General features: G+C 39.3%; 1 protein-coding gene and 1 long non-coding RNA gene across 2 annotated transcripts in view; one reads left to right on the top strand and one right to left on the bottom strand.

The window, feature by feature from the left end:
- Nucleotides 1-513: 513 nt before the first annotated feature.
- On the top strand, nucleotides 514-13,301 carry LOC139438854 (uncharacterized). Its single transcript, XR_011648557.1, has 2 exons — nucleotides 514-2,240; nucleotides 9,257-13,301. It is a non-coding gene; the product is annotated as an uncharacterized lncRNA (long non-coding RNA).
- Nucleotides 13,302-14,276: 975 nt separating this feature from the next.
- FREM3 (FRAS1 related extracellular matrix 3) overlaps nucleotides 14,277-21,615 on the bottom strand; it is a 95,416-nt gene continuing 88,077 nt past the window's right edge. Inside the window, 2 exon segments of the mRNA XM_058302764.2 lie at nucleotides 14,277-14,372; nucleotides 16,520-16,644. Of these exon segments, the coding sequence (XP_058158747.2) occupies nucleotides 14,277-14,372; nucleotides 16,520-16,644 (221 nt within the window).

Below are 21,615 nucleotides of genomic sequence, written 5' to 3'. Positions count from 1 at the left end.
AGTGGGATTTTACTTTATAGTATTACTTGATTCCATGCTTATTGGTAGTATTTTTAAAAATTGTATGTCAAAAATTGAAAAAAATCTGCACGTGCTTAGTATTAAGGTACTACCTACCTTAGGGACGGTTCAGGTGTAATAACGTTTTGAGGAACATTTATAATTAATTTCTGAGATGCCTACAGCCTTTAATACTGATAAGTATTTCTTTGGTGGAATTAATTCGTTGGGTGGTCTCAAATTGTAGAAGTTAAAAAGCGTGAAGGGATTGATTAGAACATGGTTGTCATGAATCCTATGGCCAGTTTAAAGGAAGGAGTAGCTACTTTTTAAAAATAATAAAGGTGCAATTTCTATTTCAGTAGATACAGACCCAAGCTAGTACGGACCCACTCTCAATCGAATCACTCTCTGAAGTTGGGTACTGAGCATTGGGTGTGATTTGACAATAGAAGCAGTTAATGTATTGTTTTCCTGTTCTCACCATGTACACTTCTTCCTGAAACCACCTTCATTTTTGCTTATGTCTCAGACATCACTTAGCACTACAAGTTTCACTGGAAGTATCCTGATTCTAATGTATTTTGAAAATTGAGATCACAGTTATACTCTCTGGGCTTACAGCATTGTGCTCTAAAGCCTTCACTTGGGAGCTTCGTTGAAATGTAGAATCTTAGGTCTCAAGCCAGATACTGAATCAGAATCTGCATTTTAATGAGAGTCCCAAGTTTGAAAAGCTCTGCTTTATATCCTATTTTACCAACATGAAATAACATCATTAGAGCAGTATGTTACAAACTTTAAAAATTTAGTTGTAGAAAATCATCAGTATTTCAGGGGAAATGCTTTTATCTTAAATTTCAGATAGTTTTGCCTAGGGATTGCTCTGATGAGTTTTTTTTTTTGTTTTGTTTTTTTTAATACTAGCATTAAATCACTACATTCCAGGTCTATTAGGGAGGTGCTACCCAAGTGGATTCTAGGACCAGCACCTGAGAGATTATTAAAAATAGCGATCCCACTCTGATTGATTGAATCAGAATCTCTTTGAGAAGCCTAGCAATTTATGTTTTAACAAGCTTTCCATGTAATTCTTAAGGCATACTGAAGTTTGAGAAGCACTGTGTTAGTACATGTCAATATACTTACTGGTTATTGTTTTCTTTAAATGGAGTAAATGTTACAGAGCTTTTGATCATGAGTTGCTTTTTTTTTTTTTTTACCGTCACAGTTATCCATCAAAGTTATGAGATTATAAAAGACAAATGAAGAGCACATGGGTAATTAAATGAGTAATGCCTGAGCAACAACGTATTTTTGTATGAATGCAAGACATTGATAGAATTATATGCCACTTTGCTTATAGATATGATTATGTACAAATGGGTGGTTGAAGAAATAGATTTGACAGAAAATTAGTTTGGTTGACTATTTCATCTCTTTCACAGGAAGAACATTTTAAACAAAACACGTAAAAGTAATTCTGAGCACATCTATTCTGCTGTATATCTCAGTCTTGAAAGGTGGTTAATCTGATTTAAGTCAAGGAGTATACAATGTTAATGCAAATATGGCAGTATCTGTTTCTAGGCATACTCAAGCTCTACTTGACTTTTTAAAGTTTATAAGCCCTTTAAACTTCAGCAGATAGTTAAACTTCTGATAAGTCACTGTTACTGTTGTGGAGTTACTGACTGGTTGCTATTAAAGTTGCTTATAGATGAATTATTTTTTTCATTTGAGGCACAAACCTTATATCTGAGTAGAAAGGAAGTCACTAATATAGTGCAGGTCAGAAGCAAGAGACCAAATGCACCCCCCAAAATGGGCCAGGTGCTGCTTCGAGGATGTATGTATACCTATGATTTTTTTGTCCAATTTGCTGATGTACTTTGGCACCTGGGAACAAGTCTTGACTGAATACAGCTTTTTTTAGAATGGTTCAGAGCAATATGTTGAATAATAGTGCCCCTATTTTTATCAGCATCTATATCTTCAGGTAGACTCAGGAACTCAGGAAGGGCTCTTCTGCATTTCAAGGTATTGCCCCCAGCAAAGGAGAATGTGAAATGATATTCCAGCCTTCTCTTTTCAAATGCTCTGTTTGCATTCTTTCTTTCTCAAAGCCCATGGAACCATCAGATAGGCAGAGCTCCTTTTTGGAGAAGAGGAACATCTGGTAATTGAGACTGAATTCAGCTGCAAGTGGATCACTGACCTAATAGGAGAGAAAGAGAAAGGTATGTAATGAAAACTGCAGAATTCAAAATAGATTTGTGATTTTATGAATCTAAAATTAATAGTAAACAATGCAAATATTGTGCTTTTCATGCATAAAACTGTATGGCTCAAGTTTGCCAAGTATTGAGAAAGTGATCCATCCAAACACCACTGTGGTTTAAAGATGATTATTAATATTGTCATGTTAAATATTCTAAGAATTCCTAGTACAAATTACCATGCTTTACCATGAGAATATGAATATTTCAAAATTTTAAAGAACAGTCTTGCATACCATACATCAGCCCACCACCACCACCTTAGTTGTTGTGACACATTTGTTACAAATGAAAGATCATCGTAATATTACTCTATAGTCCATAGCTTGTATTTTTCCCACAAACCATCCTTTTATTAACACCATGTATTAGTACTGTATATTTGCTGTAGTTCATGAGAGAACTGTACTGTTAACCACAGTCCATCATTCACCACAGGGTTCACTGTGTTATATGGTCCCCTGCCTCGTACAGTCCATCCAAAGTGTATACTCAGTGGTTCTCAGTTTCATCATAGACTTGCCATCATCACTTAGTCCATTTCAGAACATTTTCATTACTCCAAAAGGAAAAAGCCCATACCCCCTTATAGTCCACCTCCACTATGACCCTTAGCATTGGTATAGTACCTTCTTTGCTGAGAATATGACTTCTTGAAGAAAAGACCTTCCAAGAAAACGTATGCTAGTTTTCCCACATCCGGTAGTTGCTGAGTATCTAATAAGGTCAAAGGCACTTTTCTAGTTATTAATGACAATAATAAGAAAATTTGTATGATTGTCAGAAGAGTATTTTAGAAAGCAGTGTGGATCCAGACTTCTTTTAAAGATTTATTTTTTATTTATTTCTCTCCCTTTCCCTGCGCCCCCTCCCCCCCAGTTGTCTGCTCTGCTGTCTGTCCATTCGCTGTGTGTTTTTCTGTGTTCACTTTTATACTTGTCAGTGGCACCCAGAATTTGTGTGTCTTTTTGTTTTGTCATCTTGCTGCATCAGCTCTCTGTGTGTGCAGCGCTATTCCTGGGTAGGCTGCACTTTTTTGCACTGGGCGGCTCTCCTTACAGGGTGCACTCCTTGCACGTGGGGTTCTCCTATGCGGGAGACACCCCTGCGTGGCACAGCACTCCTTGTGTGCATCAGCACTGCGTGTGGGCCAGCTCATCACATGGGTCAGGAGGTCCTGGGTTTGAACCTTGGACCTCCCATGTGGTAGGCAGACACCCTATCTGTTGAGCCAAATCCACTTCCCCAGACTCCTTTGAAAACATGCTTGTCTAGGTGGCAATAAGTGAGCAAGTCATCAAGGCTCCCCCCCGCCCCCCATGAAGTTTATATTAATGTCATAGGGCCAGATGATTAATATATAACACAGTTCTTCAACTTCAACGCTATTGACACTTTGACCAGATAAGTATTTGTTTTAAGAGGATATCCTGTGCACTATAGGGTTTTGGCAGCATCCCTAGCCTTTACACACTAGACACTTGTAATTCCAATCTCCCCCAAACCCCTTTTATGACAACCAATAAGTCTCCAGACATTGCCAAATGTCGCCTGAGGGTAAAATCATCTCTGTTTGAGAACCACTGATACATAACAGTTTTCTGGAAGTGGTAAATGCCATGATGAAAGATCAAGCAGTGTTTAAAAGATTAGACAGTAATGAGGGATAGACAAAGGCCATTGATGCATTCTGAGGAGATTACTCTTTTAAGGAGAAACCTGAGTTGAAGTGGTGTTGTGAGCTCTGTGCACCTAATTGGGTAAAGTTTTCAGGCAAAGAACAGTAAAGGGGGTCAGAGGAGGCTGGAAATTATCCAGGAACAGCAAGCTAGACCTTTATTTTTGGCTAGAAGAAGAGTAAAATAAAGCTGCAGAGACAGGGGCCAGATAGTATAAGATCATGTAGTCTGAGGTAGAAATTAGCTTTTAATTTTGAGTGCTGTGAAACGCAGTTGAAAGGTTCTGAGTAAAGAGTGACATGAATTGTCAGTAATTGCTCAAATCAAATATTTATATAGTCTTCAAAATTAAACTACTCCGTAATAGGTATACAACTAACTATAAATTAGTATTGTTTTTTTTTAAAACATATAACTAAAAGTCTTAAATATTAAAATGCTAATTTAGCACAACTTATAATGGTACATCTGACAAAACAAAGTGCTAGCAGCTATTATAGAGTATAAAATATTGTTTTAGAAACCATTTGACATACTCTCCATGTGTCCTGAATTATATAAATTTAAAGGAATAACCTACCAAAAAGTAATATTTTTAAGTCCGTCTTAAAATATGGTATCTTTCCTTAAGTTATCAATAGGTATTTACCTCATTTACCACAGGTCAAGCTGTTAAGCTGACTACACAAGGCCATATTCTCAGCAAGTTATACAATGCCAAGAATGTATGAAAATTAAGGGGTCATTTTGAGAAATACATATTATCATATTACTATGTCTTGATTGTTGACGATGCCTTTTTTAGGGATGGGAGCATCACCAACAACTAGCTTTAATTGAGAGAAGGAACTCCTTGGCATAGGCTATGTTGAACATTAATTTAATATAGATTGATTATTTAAAATGATCTGCATTTAATTATAAAATCTATTTTTGTCTTCGATATAGTTCTGAGTTCCAAATTTTAAATACATTATAGAATACAATTGTGGTTTTCCAGAAGAATTCTGAAAGGAGAAATACCCCACCACATTTACTTGACTCTACCTTTTTAGTCTAAAAAAGAAGACAATGACAAAAAGAAACTTTTGAAATGTACAGTATTTTAAACCAGATGTTTTGGGGTAGAACATGTGTAAGGTTAGACACTACTAAAATATCATAGGATTAAGAGAGATTTAAACAAAGTGTTGATATGAATTGATAAACCCATACAAAGAGAATGCGGGAAGGCGTATAATAATTGATTAGAAACCCTGAAATACATAGGTATTATAAAAATATATATATACCTTTTATAACTTGATGTAAAGGTCAAAAGTGATGGGATACCTTAGGTGACAAATAATAGCTAAAATATACTCTTGGTGTGGAGCAGTGCAACATGGAATTAACATCACTGTATACATCCCAGAATAGTCTCAGATCTGTTAATGTTTTATTAGAAGAATTAAGCAGACATTTGCAGCATTAACTTCACAGTGGTTATCAGAAAGCACTATGCTATAAGAATCAGAAATAAAGTGAACGGGAAAAAACCCTGAAATGATGTCATATTAATAGTAAATGGAAAAAATAAGGAAATGATTAGTTTATACATGGGTAAATAGGCAAAGCATTGTTTCAGAAGTTGAGTAGCACCTCGCCTTATCTGTCCACATCAAGACTGGCAACATGAGTTTTAGTTCTTTGTTATCACTGGGATCCCTCTTGGCTGGAGAGATCCTTCAGCTCCGATGAGAGATTTTATCTGGGAGGTTATGGAGTCAATCATGTTCCCTACAAAGACTCCTTTAAGTCTTAACCAGGTTGTGTGGATGTGAACTCATTTGTAAATAGGATCTTCAAGGAACCTATCGAGATGAGGCCAAACTGAATCAGGGTGGGCCTTAAACCAGTGCGACAAAATTTATGGTGAAGTAAAGAAATAATCTCTCAATCTATTTTCCCAGTTTTTTTTTTTGGTGAATTCCCAATTTGTCTAATTCATGAGACTAGTTAATAACTTCATTTTATTATTCTTCCCTAATCACAGAAGAACTGAGGCCTGAATATAATATTTGATAATGATAGAAATATCTTTTTCATCCCATACCAAATCCTGTTTAAAATTTAAACTCACTGTGAAATCTGAGATTAAACTCCACTGATGTGAGTGAAGTTGCAGATATCACCAGGGAGGACAGGGAGTTATATGGGAGATTGAAGAAAGGATAGATCATAGACAACAGCAGTGTCTTTCTGCAGCTCAGTCACAATAAGTGCCTTCAATATTCATCAGACACACTGGATGCTATGCCCCTTCCCTTGTTTCAGAAAGCTTAGAGAAGGGGTTCTTAACCAGGGGTCCATGGGTCTGTGGAAAGATTTCAGGGTACGTAAGCTTGAACTGGGAAAAAAAAACTTATTGACATTATTTTCTCTGACCTCTAACAAATCTAGCATTTCCTTCACTTATGAATGTATAGCAGTAAATTACAGTAGTATTTCATATCACATTATAGTTGTGTATCTCAAAAAATCCCTTTTCTCATCCATGATTTGAAAATACAGTAGTTGTTAGACCCGACGCTAGTTGAGTATCATAAAACTATCATTCTGAGAAGGGTTCCGTGGTTTTCACTTGACTGGCAATGGGGTCCATGGAAGAAAAAAGGTTAGAACCCCTGGCCTAGAGAAATCTTAACAAGGAACAAGCATTGCTTGTATGGAATACTAGAATTTCTGTTGTGGCTGATGTTTCAATTTTTGTCAAAGCTTCTGTAATCTCAGGCAGGTTGGTGACTTGTTTGGAAGAGGCAGTGCTGTTGCATAGAAGTAAGCTTACCTGTGTGAGACATTACCAGCTGCCTTGGGGAGCGAACCTCTGTCCTGAGGCTTACCAGCAGATTCCTTTTCTCATTGATGCACATGCTATTTGGGTATAGGGATCCTGAGCAGGGGGAAAAACAAAAATAGAGATGAAACAGGTTTACTATGAAAAGGCAGAGTTCTTACTGGTCCTCCTTTATGAGCAGGCTAGTGATGAGCGACTTTCTGACTCCTTTTTAGATTTTGCTAGGGGCCATTCTGCTCATTCTGATTTTGTAAGGAGTTAACAATTCTTTTTGTCTTTTTTTCCCCCCACTTTGAATTCCCTTTAATGCTAGTACAGAAATCTGTTTGCTTCCTCAGTATGTTTTCCAGTTTTAACAGTTTGTTTTCTCTGGGCACTATTTTTTTTTGTCTATTTCTTGTCCACTCTTTCCCTGGAAGCCTGTTTGAGGAAATGAATAACATATGATTTGCAGGATACTCCGATCATTGGTTTCTAAATGTTGCAAGTACCACCGTGTCTTCTTACTCCTGAGAGTCATTGAAACAAGTTAAGAGGGCTTAACCAATTGGGCTCCTGTCTACTATATAGGAGGTCCAGGGTTTGATGCCCAGGGCCTCCTGGTGAGGGCAGCCTGGCCCATGCGGAATACTGTCCCACACAGTAATACCACCCCGCACACGAGTGCCCTGCTGCATGGGAATGCCCCCCAGTGCAGAAAAGCTGCCTTATGCAGGAGTGCCGGCTGGCGTTGAGAGCTGGAGCAGCAAGGTGATATAACAGGAGACACAGAGGAGAGAAAATAAGGTTAAGAGGGCTCAACCAATTGGGCTCCTGTCCACTATATAGGAGGTCCAGGGTTTGATGCCCAGGGCCTCCTGGTGAGGGCAATCTGGCCCATGTGGAATACTGTCCCACACAGGAATACTGCTCCGCACAGGAGTGCCCTGCTGCATGTGAATGCCACCCAGTGCAGAAAAGCCACCTTATGTAGGAGTGCCGGCTGGCGCTGAGAGCTGGAGCAGCAAGGTGATGCAACAAGAGACACAGAGGAGAGAAAATAAGGAGACCATGGCAAAACAGGGAATTGTAGTGGTGCAAGAGAGTAATAACCTCTCTCCCACTCCGGAAGGTCCCAGGATCAGTTCCTGGAGCTGCCTAATGAGAATACAAGCAGAGAGAGAAGAACATACAACAAATGGACAGAGAACAGACAATGGGGGGAATGGGGAAGGGGGTCAGAAATAAATAATAAAAATAAATCTTAAAAAAATAGGCTGAGCTTGGCCTCGTCATAGCAGGAAGGGGCCCTTTTTAAAATTTAATATTTGCATCCTCATTGTTCCTGGATAATACCAGGACATGGTTCTTGATAAGAGAATGAATGATTTAGGTAAAGCTTTCTCCCCAGTGCTCACCTGGGGTCTAAGACTCCTGCATGCTGTGGACTTCATCTCCAGAGGAAAGCAGTTTCATACAAACAGGTCAGACGCAGCTCAGACTGCAGGTCAAATGCTGCCAACCCATGGTTGTGGTTGGGGCGGGAAGGAGGTAGGAGATGAAGAGGGACGCACACAGAGTAAAATAGGACTGGACCAGGTTTAACACCTGAAACGGTATCAGGATAGAAAGTTCTGGGAAGTGGATTTGGCTCGATTGATAGAGCATCCACCTACCATACGGGAGGTCCAGGGTTCAAACAAGGGCTTCCTGACCTGTGTGGTGAGCTGGCCCATGCACAGTGCTGATGCATGCAAGGAGTGCCATACCACACGGGTGTCCCTCACATAGGGGAGCACCACGTGCAAGGAGTGTGCTCCACAAGGAGAGCTGCCCTATACGAAAAAACACATCCTGTCCAGGAGTGGCGCTGCACACACGGAGAGCTGTCGCAGCAAGATGATGCAACAAAAAGAGACACAGATTCCCGGTGCCACTGAGAAGAATACAAGCAGACACAGAAGAACACACAGCAAATGGACACAGAGCAGACAACGGGGGAGGTGGGGGAAGGAAATTAAAAAAATAATCTTTAAAAAGAAAAAAGGTTAGAAAGTCCCAGTCCTCCTTAGTACTGTTGGAAACAGTTTGTTTTTCTAGGACCAAGAGTTTTAACAAGAGGGAAGCAAATTACCCCTTTGGTTACTTGTAACTTCTTTAGTTCAAATCTTTTGACACATTTTTACTTTTGCCTTTTTCATTGCTTAAATTCCCCATCATGGGCTGATGTTGGCACCCAATGACAGCATGTGTAATCGCAGTTTTCTCTTGTATGGTTAACTGTGCTTGGTTTCCAACTTGCTATAGACCTCAATCCTGGATACTCTAGGAGCAGAATTAATCTCCTTTCCATTTTAGAGACTGTGAAACTAATGAAAAAAATATTAAGAAATTTGATTCCTGATTACATAATAAATCAGTTATGGGGGGATTTCAAAGCTTTTCATATCTGACTGTATGTCTGTTCCCTCTCCTGCCTACAGCTGGCTTACCTGCTTCTTATTTGCCCAAAAGGAAATATGGGGAAGCTTTGGGCTCACGGTTGTGCTCAGGAGTACATCTCAGGTGAGGTTACCTGTTAGATTTTTACATTTGAGCCTATCAGAACACTGTACTACCAACATTAAGTTGCTGTGAAAAAGCTTTTCAAGGAGCATTTTATTTTATTTCATTTATTTATTTTTTTTAAAGATTTATTTATTTATTTAATTCCCCCCCTCCCCCTGTTGTCTGTTCTCTGTGTCTATTTGCTGCTTCTTGTTTCGGCATGGGAAGTGTGGGCGGCTGCACTTTCTTTCGCGCTGGACGGCTCTGCTTACGGGGCGCACTCCTTGCGTGTGGGACTCCCCTACGCGGGGGACACCCCTCCGTGGCACAGCACTCCTTGCTCACATCAGCATTGCGCATGTGCCAGCTCCACACGGGTCAAGGAAGCCTGGGCTTTGAACCGCGGACCTCCCATGTGGTAGACGGATGCCCTAACCACTGGGCCAAGTCCATTTCCCTCAAGGAGCATTTTAAATATAAAAGAGAATAAGAACTTTAAAAATGCTTCAAGAAAAATCATTTGGAATTGCTATCCATGAGATACAGTGAATACTGCACTAGCAATCAGGAGAACAGCTCAGATATTTGCCAAAGTGATGGTGGGAAAATGAATGGGAGTTCACCATTTTAAGCATAATTTAGCCTGTGTGTTTCAATGGAATCAATCTGAGCCTCAGTTTCCTCAGGTTCCATGATTTTTTTTGTAGAACTCTGTGCCTATCTGTTACATGTATATGCATGTCATCAAATCACAGACACTTCAATATATGCTTCCTTTTGGGGGTGGAATGTAGGAGTCAGATGATACAAGTTCAAGTCTTAGTTCTGCCCCTTGTTACCTGTATGACTGTGTCCTTTATTTGGGGGAGTTAATAAATACTTCACATGAGGCTAATTAGGATTAATTGGTAAAATGATAAGAAAGCATTTTGAAACTCTGATAATGATGGTGATGTCTCAAGCTCCATTTGGAAGTTTTGTTCTGGAGTGGCTTCTCTCAACAGGTTAATCTGGGTATCTCCTACACTTAGGACTGCTTCAAGTCTTTAATGGGTTTTTCTGTCCTCGGTTACAGAGTCTGGATTGTGCTCTGCTCTGAATCTTCCCCTCCTGCCTTTCCCAGCAGTTCTCCTCTCAGAAGCATAATGGCCATCAGTGCCAATGGAGCCACCACAGTCAGCCAGCAGTTTGGACATGTTACAGTAACTGCTGAATTCCCAGAGGCAGGCTTTACAGGTTGAGGTTCTGGTAAAAGTGGAGAGTGTGAGGTGATCTTAGGGAGACACTGTATGGGGCGGGGGTGGGGTGGGGTGGTGGAAGGCAGCAAATCCAGGGTGCTTGGTGTGTGTGGTGGTGAAGCCATGCTTGGTGTGGAGTGCACTGTTGCCCAGGAGAATGGAGCACTTATGCTTGGCCACACAGGTGCCTTCAGGGCTGAGAGTGAGCTCAAAGGTAGCTAGAGGCTGCGTGGAACACAGGGAGGCAACCTGATTAGGGCAGAAGCTGGGATGGGGGTACCTGGGTCCTACTTGTATCTCCAGCTTTTCCAGTGGCTGAGGGATGGCCCTGGGATTCCTCTCTCCCTCCCAGTGGACAAATGCCTCTGGTTTTATGGTAGCACTTACCATCTGTGTGAGATATCCTCACAGTTATTTTGATCAAATTGGAGTAATTAGGACCACCAGGCCCTGTATATCGAATCTTGGCTGAGAAAGGTGCAGCTCCCACTGTGCCAAGCAGACAAGGCTGGCAGAGACCTGGGAAAACACTTGCTAATCAAAACCTAAAGTTGTGGTTGTTCCTAAGAATAAGAAAAGGAAAAATAGCTGGTTTGTTGAACATCTGATAAGTGCCAAGAATTATACATATATCATCACATGTATTCCCCAACAATCCTACAAAGGATGTATCCCCATTTTACAGATAAGGAAGCTGAGTCAATGACATAATTATTTTGTTATTAATTTTTATATTGCAAGGGAAAAACCTTTGAATAAATTTATGAGTAGTAATAATTTCATAATTTATTTATCTTAAAACTTTCCTTGGGCCAAAATGGTCTGATTACTATTGCTTCAAACATATGCAAACGTGGGGCATTTCCTCCAGTGAATGTGCTCAGCTGGCCCTCTGGGGTTTCTCCCAGTCCTCAGAAGATACAATTGTGGCCATAGAAAATCATGCACACACATGTTTCCTGAAATTATTATATTTGTTGACTACTGTATAAATTAAAAAACACAACAAATACGTACTTATTCAGAATGGCTTGGGAAGAGGAAGGGGGTGGGAGCTAAAGTACACTACAGTGGTCAGCCAGCTGGGGATTGGGGGAGGGGGCCCGGGTTCAGTGAAAGAATGTTCATTAGGGCTAAAAATCATTATGGAGGGTTTGCATTGATATGAAGTCCCTGTGGTTTATGCACCTTCCTCCTTATCCTGAGCCCCAACCTACCCTGTACACATAATATCTCATGAATGAGGTGTTCTTTCTTATCCAGGTAGCTCTCTGTCTTACAAACGGACCCTAGGCACACATTCTATTGCCTGGGAGTGTCTCCACCTTGCAGTTAACCTTCCTTTTAAGGGTCCCAGAGCTCTGAGTTTCAAGGTGCCTCCTCAGTTATTACATTCCTTGTGGCATTATATCTGAGTTAAATAATTCAATTAAAAATACATACCTCTACAGTCTATATAAAATGTAATGGTGACATTCATTAGAAATATATTGATATAGTAAGAGCAATACTGATAATTTTTAAAACTTTAAATATTTTAATACTTATAGATCTTACAGTTCTTGGGGGCATCATGACATTTGGTTTTTAATACTGTACAACATGATACTGAGGCAGAGTGAATTGGAAAGACTTAAAGTTTAGAATAAGGCTGATGAGGAGCGGGTATAGTTCAATGGTTGATTGCTTGCTTCCCATGTACAAGTTCCTGAGTTTAAATCCTAGTACCTCCTTAAAAAAACAAAACAAACAAAACAAAAATCATTACTAGTTTTTAAAAAAAAAGAAGAATCAGACTGAGTTGCAATCTTGGCTCTTCTAATGACCCTTGGCAAATTATCTAATCTCCTGGAACCTTGCTTTCATTATCTGTAAAACAGTTCTTTTACTGGAAGATAATAACACATACCAGACAAGAACATTGTGAAAATTTAATGCAAAAATACATGTAAAGCACTTAGCTCCTGGCTGATGGAAAATTCAAAACAAATGATAACTTACATGGTATTGTTAATGTGGATAGAAGACCTAGACTTTGAAATTTACAAAACTTATAACATTCTTGAAATTTTTAAAAATTCATTTATCTTTCAATAAAATGCAAAATATATATAAAAATATGTATATGAAAAAAATCCATTTAGCTAAATTTGTTTTGATGTACTCAAATTAATTTCATATAAATGAGAAGTCATAGTATTACTTCAGTGGTGAAAAATGAATTTGACATGACCCCAGTTCCATTGATTTCGAGAAGTTCTAATTTTGTCTTTTCATTATGGAGCCCTTGGGCCAAGAGATTTACTTTTGGGATGCCACCACTCACCATCCTCTGTTTACAATGACAATTAGACTCATAGTCTCAAGCCCCACATCACCACTGGTACTGACAGTTTGAGCTGCACACTGGACCCTTGACTCAGCTGGGAAATAGATGGAGTCTAGTGCGATTGTGAAGTGAAGTGGTAGGGTCAGTGAAGAAAGTATTGAGGTTCACTTCCTGCACAGGCTTGGTGACCCCATCACTGCAGCCGGGGGCACCCACCAGCCAGTGGTATAGAGTCAGGGAGTTGTTAGTAGTACTCTCAGCTGAGCAGATTGTGCCTGTCTTCTCATAATGGGAAGGTTTAGGGCTACAGAACTAGTATGAGACAAAAAGTAGGAGAAAAAGTTGTGTTCCTTCAGTGTATATCTGTGTGTATCATACTTTTCTACTGATGGTAGCTCTGAATGAAAAAAGAAAGAATGTGTAACTCAAGAGATCCAGGCAAGAAACAGAAGTGGGAAGATAGTTTTGAAATTTGTTTCTTGTCTTCATCAGGCAAACTTCCTATTTTGGTCTGCACTATATTTGTTTTCATTAAAATGTTTTAAATGGCAGGCATTAAAGGACGAACATTGTATGATCTCACTTAAATGAAGTAAGTATAACAAGTAAATTCATAGAGTCAAAAACTAAAATATGGGTTACCAGGGGCTAGGGTGGGGGTAGGGAATGGGGAGTTAAAGCTTAATTGGTATAGAGTTTCTGTTTGGGATGATGGAAAAGTTTGGTAATAAATGGTGGTGATGGTAGCACATTATAAATATATAATTAACACCACTGAATTATATATTTGAATGTGCTTAAAAGGGGAAATTTTAGGTTGTATGTGTGTTACCAGAATAAAAATTAAAAAAACAAACCCATCGAACTGGGTACAACACAAAGAGTGAACCCTAATGTAAACTATGGATTATAATTAATAGTATTATTATAGTAATATTTTTTTTATTAACTTTAACAAAGATACCACTCTAATGCAAAATCTTAATGAAAGGGAAAACTGTATATGTGTGTGTAGAAATTCTGTATTTTTCTGTAAATCTGCTTCTCTAATTAAGGATGTTTCAAATACTTACCACTGGCACTTAAGGAAGATGTATCACATTTCATATGGTTTAGTCTGGTACATCCCCTGATACACAGTCACATACCTTTTGTGACATACCCCTACTCCATCTTGAGAAGAAACAAACTGACATATTGAAACAGGGATTATAGAGAAATAAGAGTACCCTAGAATAGGAGACTTAGTATTTATTAGTCAAAAGGGTATGTGACTTCTGAGGGCTGATATGAGAGGTTGAGCAAATCACTGAAAATTGGTCCTACTATCACATACACAAGCAGGAACAAGGGGGAGGACTTGCACAGCGTTTGGTGGTAGATGTGTCCTCATACATGAGAAGAGACATCCACTTTGGGCACAGCTGGAAAGGTGACATCTCTGACACTATCCTTTTCTTCAATGTATGCAGTGGCCTTGGCCATCTGAAACAGAGGCATACAAATGTCATTTCAGAAACAGCAAATGGGTAATATGTGGTGCCTCTGTTTTGTCACAGTTTTCATCACATCACATCAGTGTTTTGCTCTGGGATATTTTCTGACAATGCCAAAATGATTGTACCAAAGAACCCATAGTCCTTACTTTGTTGAATTAATTTCTCCTTTTGTCCTTCAGATTCAGATTTAGAACTCCTACCTGGTCATGATGATAACTGAGATTCCTCATAATCAGAGGGCTGTGAGACTTGCAGAGGTTGTCTGTATAGTTCACTTCTCAGCTGGTAATTCTGTTTCTTTACCTTCTGTAGATCTATTGCCTCCATTTCTCTCGTGCCTGGGAGACTGACCCCAGTGGACCACACCTCCAGACACCCTTGCTCTCTGGCTTCCAGTTGGGTCTGGCCAGTGGGAGGTATACAGGCAGGAGAACAGCATATGGGAGGAGAGAGCTCAGGATATTGATTCTCCCTGTTACTCTGCACTACAGCTTCTGTTGGGTGGCCCTCTCTCTGTAGGGTTCCAGCTGTCTTTCTTTCCAGGTTCTGGTCACACTGCTCTGTCCTTGCTTCTCCAGCCTCGTGGTGGTAATGGCTTCTCCTTGTCACTAGTACTGGTGCTGCAGTGCCTCTTCTTGGTTCCCTTAACCCTGCCCACATCTCTGCAGTACTCTCTTCATTGAGTACTCTTTAGATAATGCTTTTGAGTGTGCTTTCTCTTGCTGGGACTGTGGCCTATAGGCATTGCTTTAGGAAGAATGGCAAACCAAGTCATAAAGCTGGAGGGATTAATTTTATTTGTTCATTTAGTTAAAAAAAGTTAACACTTCCTATGTGACAGGTGTGGTGTTAGGTGCTGGATATAAAAGAGTAACATGAAATAGTCTCATCCTCTCTTTTACTAAAGATGCTTTAAGAATTTCCACAATCCTCCGCAAGTCTTCTATCTGGTTCCTCAGTAATATTCATAGAGGGGAAATAAGGCATAATGTGGAACACTTAAATCCTATTTTCTTACAGAGCAGTATACTTTCAGTTTGCTCCAACACAGTTCATTTTTTACATCAATAAAATATTCTTTTCATGTATTTTAACATTTACAGAACAAGTAGATCACATAGCAGTTAAGAATAATGAGTAAATAGTAAACTACTGAATCTTTAGAAGCATGGGTTAAGAGTAGTTCTGGTTAATAAAATTTTTGATTAATAGAGAATTACTATATCAATCACCAATTTTTAAGGAAATAGATCATAATAAAATATTTTTACCAAAAGCTATACTGGACATTTCCTTTGGTTATATACTTTTGAACTCAAATTCCTAGTGTAACATTACAAATGTAGTTTCTGCAAACTAGGGGATTCTCAGTCCCATGGTTTTTCCACCAATGGAACACTTAATGATGGAGGATTCATACAATACTCTCAGAAGTTAATGTCTGCTGAACATGCATAGTTATCACATAATCACGAAAGTTAAAAGGTTATCTGCAAAACAATTCTTCAAAAGCTTACTGTGTAACCCAACAATTCATCTTTTGGGTAGCTATCCAAGATAAATGAAAACCTGTGTCCACGTAAAAACTTGTATATGAATATTCCTATTAGCATTATTCATGGTAATTAAAAAATAAAAACCTAAATGCTCATCAGCTGATGAATGGATAAATGTAGTATGTTATATCCATACAATGGACTATTACTCTGTCATGAAAAGGAACAAAGTTCTATACATGCTGCAGCATGGTTGACCCTTGAAAACTTTATGCCATGTGAAAGAAGTTGGTCACAAAAGACCATGTTTTTGATGATTCCATTTTTAGGACATTACCAGAATAGGTAAATCCATAGAGACAGAAAGCAGATTAGGCAGGTTAGCAGATTTGTGGCTGCCTAAAACTGAGGGTAGAAGGTGGGTGAAATGGATAGTAGATGCTAATAGGTAGGGGATTACATTATGGGGTGATAAAAATGTTATAAAATTGTGATGATAGTGGCAAAACTCTGGATATACCAAAAACCATTGAACTGCACACTTTAAATGGGTGAATTTTGATATGTGGCTTATTTCTCAGTAAAGCTGTTATAAAATATAAAATAAAATAGATATTCTGCCAGTAATTACAATCACCTGGATCTCAGCCACAATATTTTCATCCGGTTTTAAGTGAACTGTCAGAGCTTCTCTCATTTCCCTCACTCCAGCATACAAAACTTCAGCAAAGTGTTCAGTTTCTCCTTCCAGAAATGTAAATTCTGAAAGACAAAAAGGGGGGAAAGACATAAAGACATGACTTGTCAATGGGAATACATTTGAAACACTCAGTGTTCTTTGATTTAGAGGTATCTCACTTCTGGTTTGGGGGAAAAAGTTGCAGTTTTCACAAGTGGAAATTGGGAGTTTAGCTCAGATCCTTGGTTTACTTGGGCTGATAGTCTATAAATGTGATATTAAGGGAGATCTTATGAGGTTTTAGTTGATGCAGAAGGTTTAAGAAGAACTCTCAGGAGTCAAGAGTTTTGTTGAATTTGTAATATGCCTTCATTTCCACTAATTTATCTAAATCTGAAAAAGAATTTGTTTCAGTGTGTTTTAAAATGGATTTCTTTATTTTGCTCCAAATGTTTTTGTTTCTTTGCATTTGTAAAACAAATTCTCTTTCACTCTTTTCACACCTTTAATTTTTTTAGCACTTTTAAATGGTTTCTTATTTATTTATTTTATTTCTCTCCCCCCCCCCCCCCCCCCAGTTATCTGCTCTCTGTGTCCATTCGCTGCGTGTTCTTCTTGACCGCTTCTATCCTTATCAGTGGCACCGGGAATCTGTGTTTCTTTTTGTTGCGTCATCTTGTGTCAGCTCTCCATGTATGCGGCGCCATTCCTGGGCAGGCTGCACTTTCTTTTGCGCTGGGCAGCTCTCCTTACAGGGCGCAGTCCTTGTGCATGGGGCTCCCTACGTGGGAGATACCCCTGTGTGGCAAGGCACTCCTTGCACGCATCAGCACTGCACATGGGCCAGCTCCACACGGGTCAAGGAGGCCTGGGGTTTGAACCATGGACCTCCCATGTGGTAGACGGATGCCCTATCCATTGGGCCAAGTATGCTTCCTGGTTTATTTCTTAATTAGCCTATCAGCCTCCAAGACTTGATATTTCCTTCATCATTTTTCACCTCCATCCTTTCTTTCCATTCCTACTGCCATCAATACTTCGAGTATATTTTTTAATTGCTAGGCAGTTGTTCTAATTTACTAACTAAAACTTATTGTCCACATCTGTCTTGTATACCCCAGATTAAATGCTAATATTTTCATTATCTCCAAAATTTCTAGTGGACCATGATTTCTCTGAATGCGTTTGGGTGAGTTACTTAATCTATTTGTACCTCTCTTTTCCTATCTTAAAACTAGAGGTGATAATCATGCATACCTCATAAGGTTGTTATGAAGATTGGATGAGTTAATACATGCAGAACTCTTAGGGGTGAATACTAATTAGCAATTATGATCACTGTAGCAATTATTAATAGTATAATATTAATTCAAGGCACTCCTTAAGTTTGGGCTACTCTTCCTTCTCTCGCTACCTCACAGTCTCCCCAGCAGTCTTCTCAGTGCACCCTGTTTTCTCCTTGCACAGCCTCCTGACCCTTCCCTTGTGTTTCTAGACCAGCATCATGCAGTAGAAATATAATGAGAGCCTCTGATGTGAATAGAATTTTTTTAGTAATCACATTAAAATAGTAAACAGATGAAATTAATTCAAATATGTTATATTTAACCAAATATAGACAAAATTTATTTAAAAAGTAATCAATATAAAAATTATCAATGAGCTGTTTTATATCCTTTTTATTCCCCCATACTAAATCTTCAAAATCTGGTATATATTTTACACTTACCTACACAGTTTTATTGAGTGAGCTGTATATGAAGTGCTCAATAGCCATAAGTTGCTAATGGCTACCAAATTAGTGCAGGTCTAGGCTTTTCCCTGTCTTTTTTTTCCTTCTTTAAAGATTTATTTTATTTATTTATTTATTTATTTATTTATTTATTTATTTATTTATCTCTCCCCTACCCCCCCCAATTGTCTCTTCTCTGTCTATTTGCTGTGTCTTCTTTGTCCGCTTCTGTTGTTGTCAGTGACACGGGAATCTGTTTCTTTTTGTTGCGTTATCTTGTTGTGTCAGCTCTCCGTGTGTGCGGTACCATTCCTGGGCAGGCTGCACTTTCTTTCGTGCTGGGCGGCTCTCCTTTCAGGGCACACTCCTTGCGCGTGGGGCTCCCCTACTCGGGGGACACCCCTGTGTGGCACGGCACTCCTTGTGCACATCAGCACTGTGCATGGGCCAGCTTCACATGGGTCAAGGAGGCCCGGGGTTTGAACCATGGACCTCCCATGTGGTAGATGGATGTCCTAACCACTGGGCCAAGCCCGCCACCTGTAAGTCTTAATAGACATCTGAAGCAATCTGGGCAGAATCTATGATAAGGGTTGGCAGTGGAAAGGGGTAATGGAGGTACAGCAGTGTGAGTGGGGTTGACAGTGCTGCAGTGTGTGAGCGGGGTTGGGCTCTCCATGGAGATGGGGAAGGCCTGGAGGAAGGAACAAGTGAATTCTGGGAGGCTGAGGAGTGTGGTTGAGAATACAATTGTGGTAGTATTCTTTTGCTATCCATGGCAGGGAGGGTCACTGGTGTAGGGGTTCAGTGATGAAGCAGTGTGTTGGGAAGGTTATACATAGGAATGCCTCTAAGGAATGTGACTGTGTTCATGTGGTCATAGGGTGTTACCTCAGCAGGTGGAGAGCCATACAATAACCAACAAAATATTAAACCCACATCCTGGGGAGTCCTGCTATGCTCTGAAATTACATACATAGGCAGTGCCTAATAAAAGGAAAACAGACCAATATGCCAAGACTTCGATATTAATTCTTATACATATGAACCTTAATCTTCTAAAACTGAAACTTAGCCTAATAATAATAATTGCCTAAGAGTTACGTCCTGGAAACCTCATTGTTACTCAAATGTGGCCTCTCTCTAAGCCAAACTCAGTATATAAACTCATTACTTTGCCCCGCATGGAGCATGATTCCAGGAATGAGCACCAACCAACATGTATTTAGAAAAGGACCTTGCCCAAAAGAGGGGACATTAAATACAAAAGAGTTTTTATGGCTAAGATATTTCAAAATGAGGCAGGAGAGCGTTTCAGAGGTTATGCTCATGCATGTCTCAGGCAGAACTCACTAATTGCTAGAGTAAATGAAACCCAAACAGGGATACTCCCAAGGGCTCTAGAGATGTCTGGACACTATAGGCAAGGCACACAACCCCATGAGATCAGCACCCCATTAGTGGGCCTTCCCTCAGAATCTATCTCCCCAGTGTAACTGAGTTATACTCACTTATAATTTCCCTACACATGATTATTCTACCCTTTTTATTTGAACCTTTCAATTAGCACTATATTCATTAAATATATGTCCCAAAGACTTAAATCTTTGGTCTGTTCATATGCCAATTGAGCCCTGAATCCAGCAGAGTTGCAGCCAACATTTACTCTCTAGTTCATTGAACTTGCCCGGGACATCTAACAAAATTATGATAATGGACAAACCCCATCCCAAAAAACAACTACTGGCAAAACAGTTCCTTCCATCTACTCCATAAGATTTAAACCCCCTCAGTGTGAAGCAGAGCAGCTATCACCATTCCAAACTCTTCAAGGGTAATATAACCATGGACAAAAGTAGGTTTCTTATTGTAGTATTGGAAGAACTTGTAAAATTGATAGAAAGACAGTGGTTATCAGAGGTTCTGAAGGTAGAGGGAAGGAAGAATAGGTGGAACATAAGACATTTGTAGGGCATTGGAATTGTTCTGCAAGATATTGCAATGATGGATACAGGCTGTTATACATTTTCCCAAATCCTTTAAAACAGTACAGTGCAAAGTGTAAACCATAATGCAAACAACAGATATTGGTTAGTAGTAATGCTTCAGTAATGTGTGATGCTATTCCTGGGCAGGCTGCACTTTTATCACACTGAGCAGCTCTCCTTATGGGGCGCACTCCTTGCGCGTGGGGCTCCCTTACATGGGGGACACCCCTGCGTGTCATGGCACTCCTTGCGTGCATCAGCACTGCGCATGGGCGAGCTCACCACGCGGTTCAGGAGGCCCTGGGTTTGAACCCTGGACCTCCCATGTGGTGGGCAGATGTTCTATCAGTTGAGCCAAATCCTCTTCCCTGAATTTGATTTTAGATAATTTGATCATTGGTTCTGTGAAAACAATTCCACTTCTATAGTCTCAGTCATCTTCTATCATAAAGACATTTAAAATCAAGACACTGACCAGAAATAATTCATTATAGCTACAAAGAAGAGAATTTAAGAACAGGACATTTCCCTTTAAATTTATAATTTTTTCAATTTAAAACTTTTTCTAATTTATTTACAAGTCCCACTCATATATATCATCAATCTTACATTAAAAAAGTATTTCTGGAAGGCAGAAAGGAAGTATGCTCAGTATGTTGTCAGACTTTTAAACTAGCTTCCAAGGAGTACAATATGGTTAATAAAGGTCTACTCCCAATTATAGAGTTGATTCAACTTAAATTTTGAAAAATGCATGACTATAAGGACATGCATTTCCACTGTCCTGTCTGGAAAGCTAAAGTGGATTCTCAGTTCATGTAGTAAGAAATCCCAATGAATAAAAATAATTAAAACTCATTTTAAAGAGTTTCTTAGTCCTAATGTGGGACACATCTAATTTAATTCTTCTAACTAGACTTAGAAAAGTGTTGATCAACACAACTCTTATTTATCAATTCCTAACATCCAAACTTGATATTTACTGTGATTCCTAAAAGTAGAAAGTAACAAAAATCTCAGTCTTCCTCATCCTTGATCTGGATCAGGGCTTCTCTGGGTTTTCCAGCAGAGACTCCAAAAGCAGTGTTGCTCTCGGTGCCAAGTAGAAGTCTGAACTCTTCATCTTCCTTGTAAATTGTATCATCCACTAAGTTTACCACACGTGCCTTTTTTTGTTTCTCCTTTACCAAAAGAGAGGGAATTAAAAATAGCCATACATCCATCTATGAAGGAAACACAGCAGAGCTTACCTGTGTGAGGAAAAAATTTAAAAGTATTTCTGACCTCAAAAAAAAAGAAATGCTTGGGAAGGTTATTGCTTTCTTATGAAATAT

This window comes from Dasypus novemcinctus, chromosome 1 (assembly GCF_030445035.2).
Source record: "Dasypus novemcinctus isolate mDasNov1 chromosome 1, mDasNov1.1.hap2, whole genome shotgun sequence".
Classification (NCBI taxonomy): domain Eukaryota; kingdom Metazoa; phylum Chordata; class Mammalia; order Cingulata; family Dasypodidae; genus Dasypus; species Dasypus novemcinctus.
Note: the sequence above shows the minus strand (reverse complement) of the source record. Positions and strands in the feature narration are given on the sequence as shown.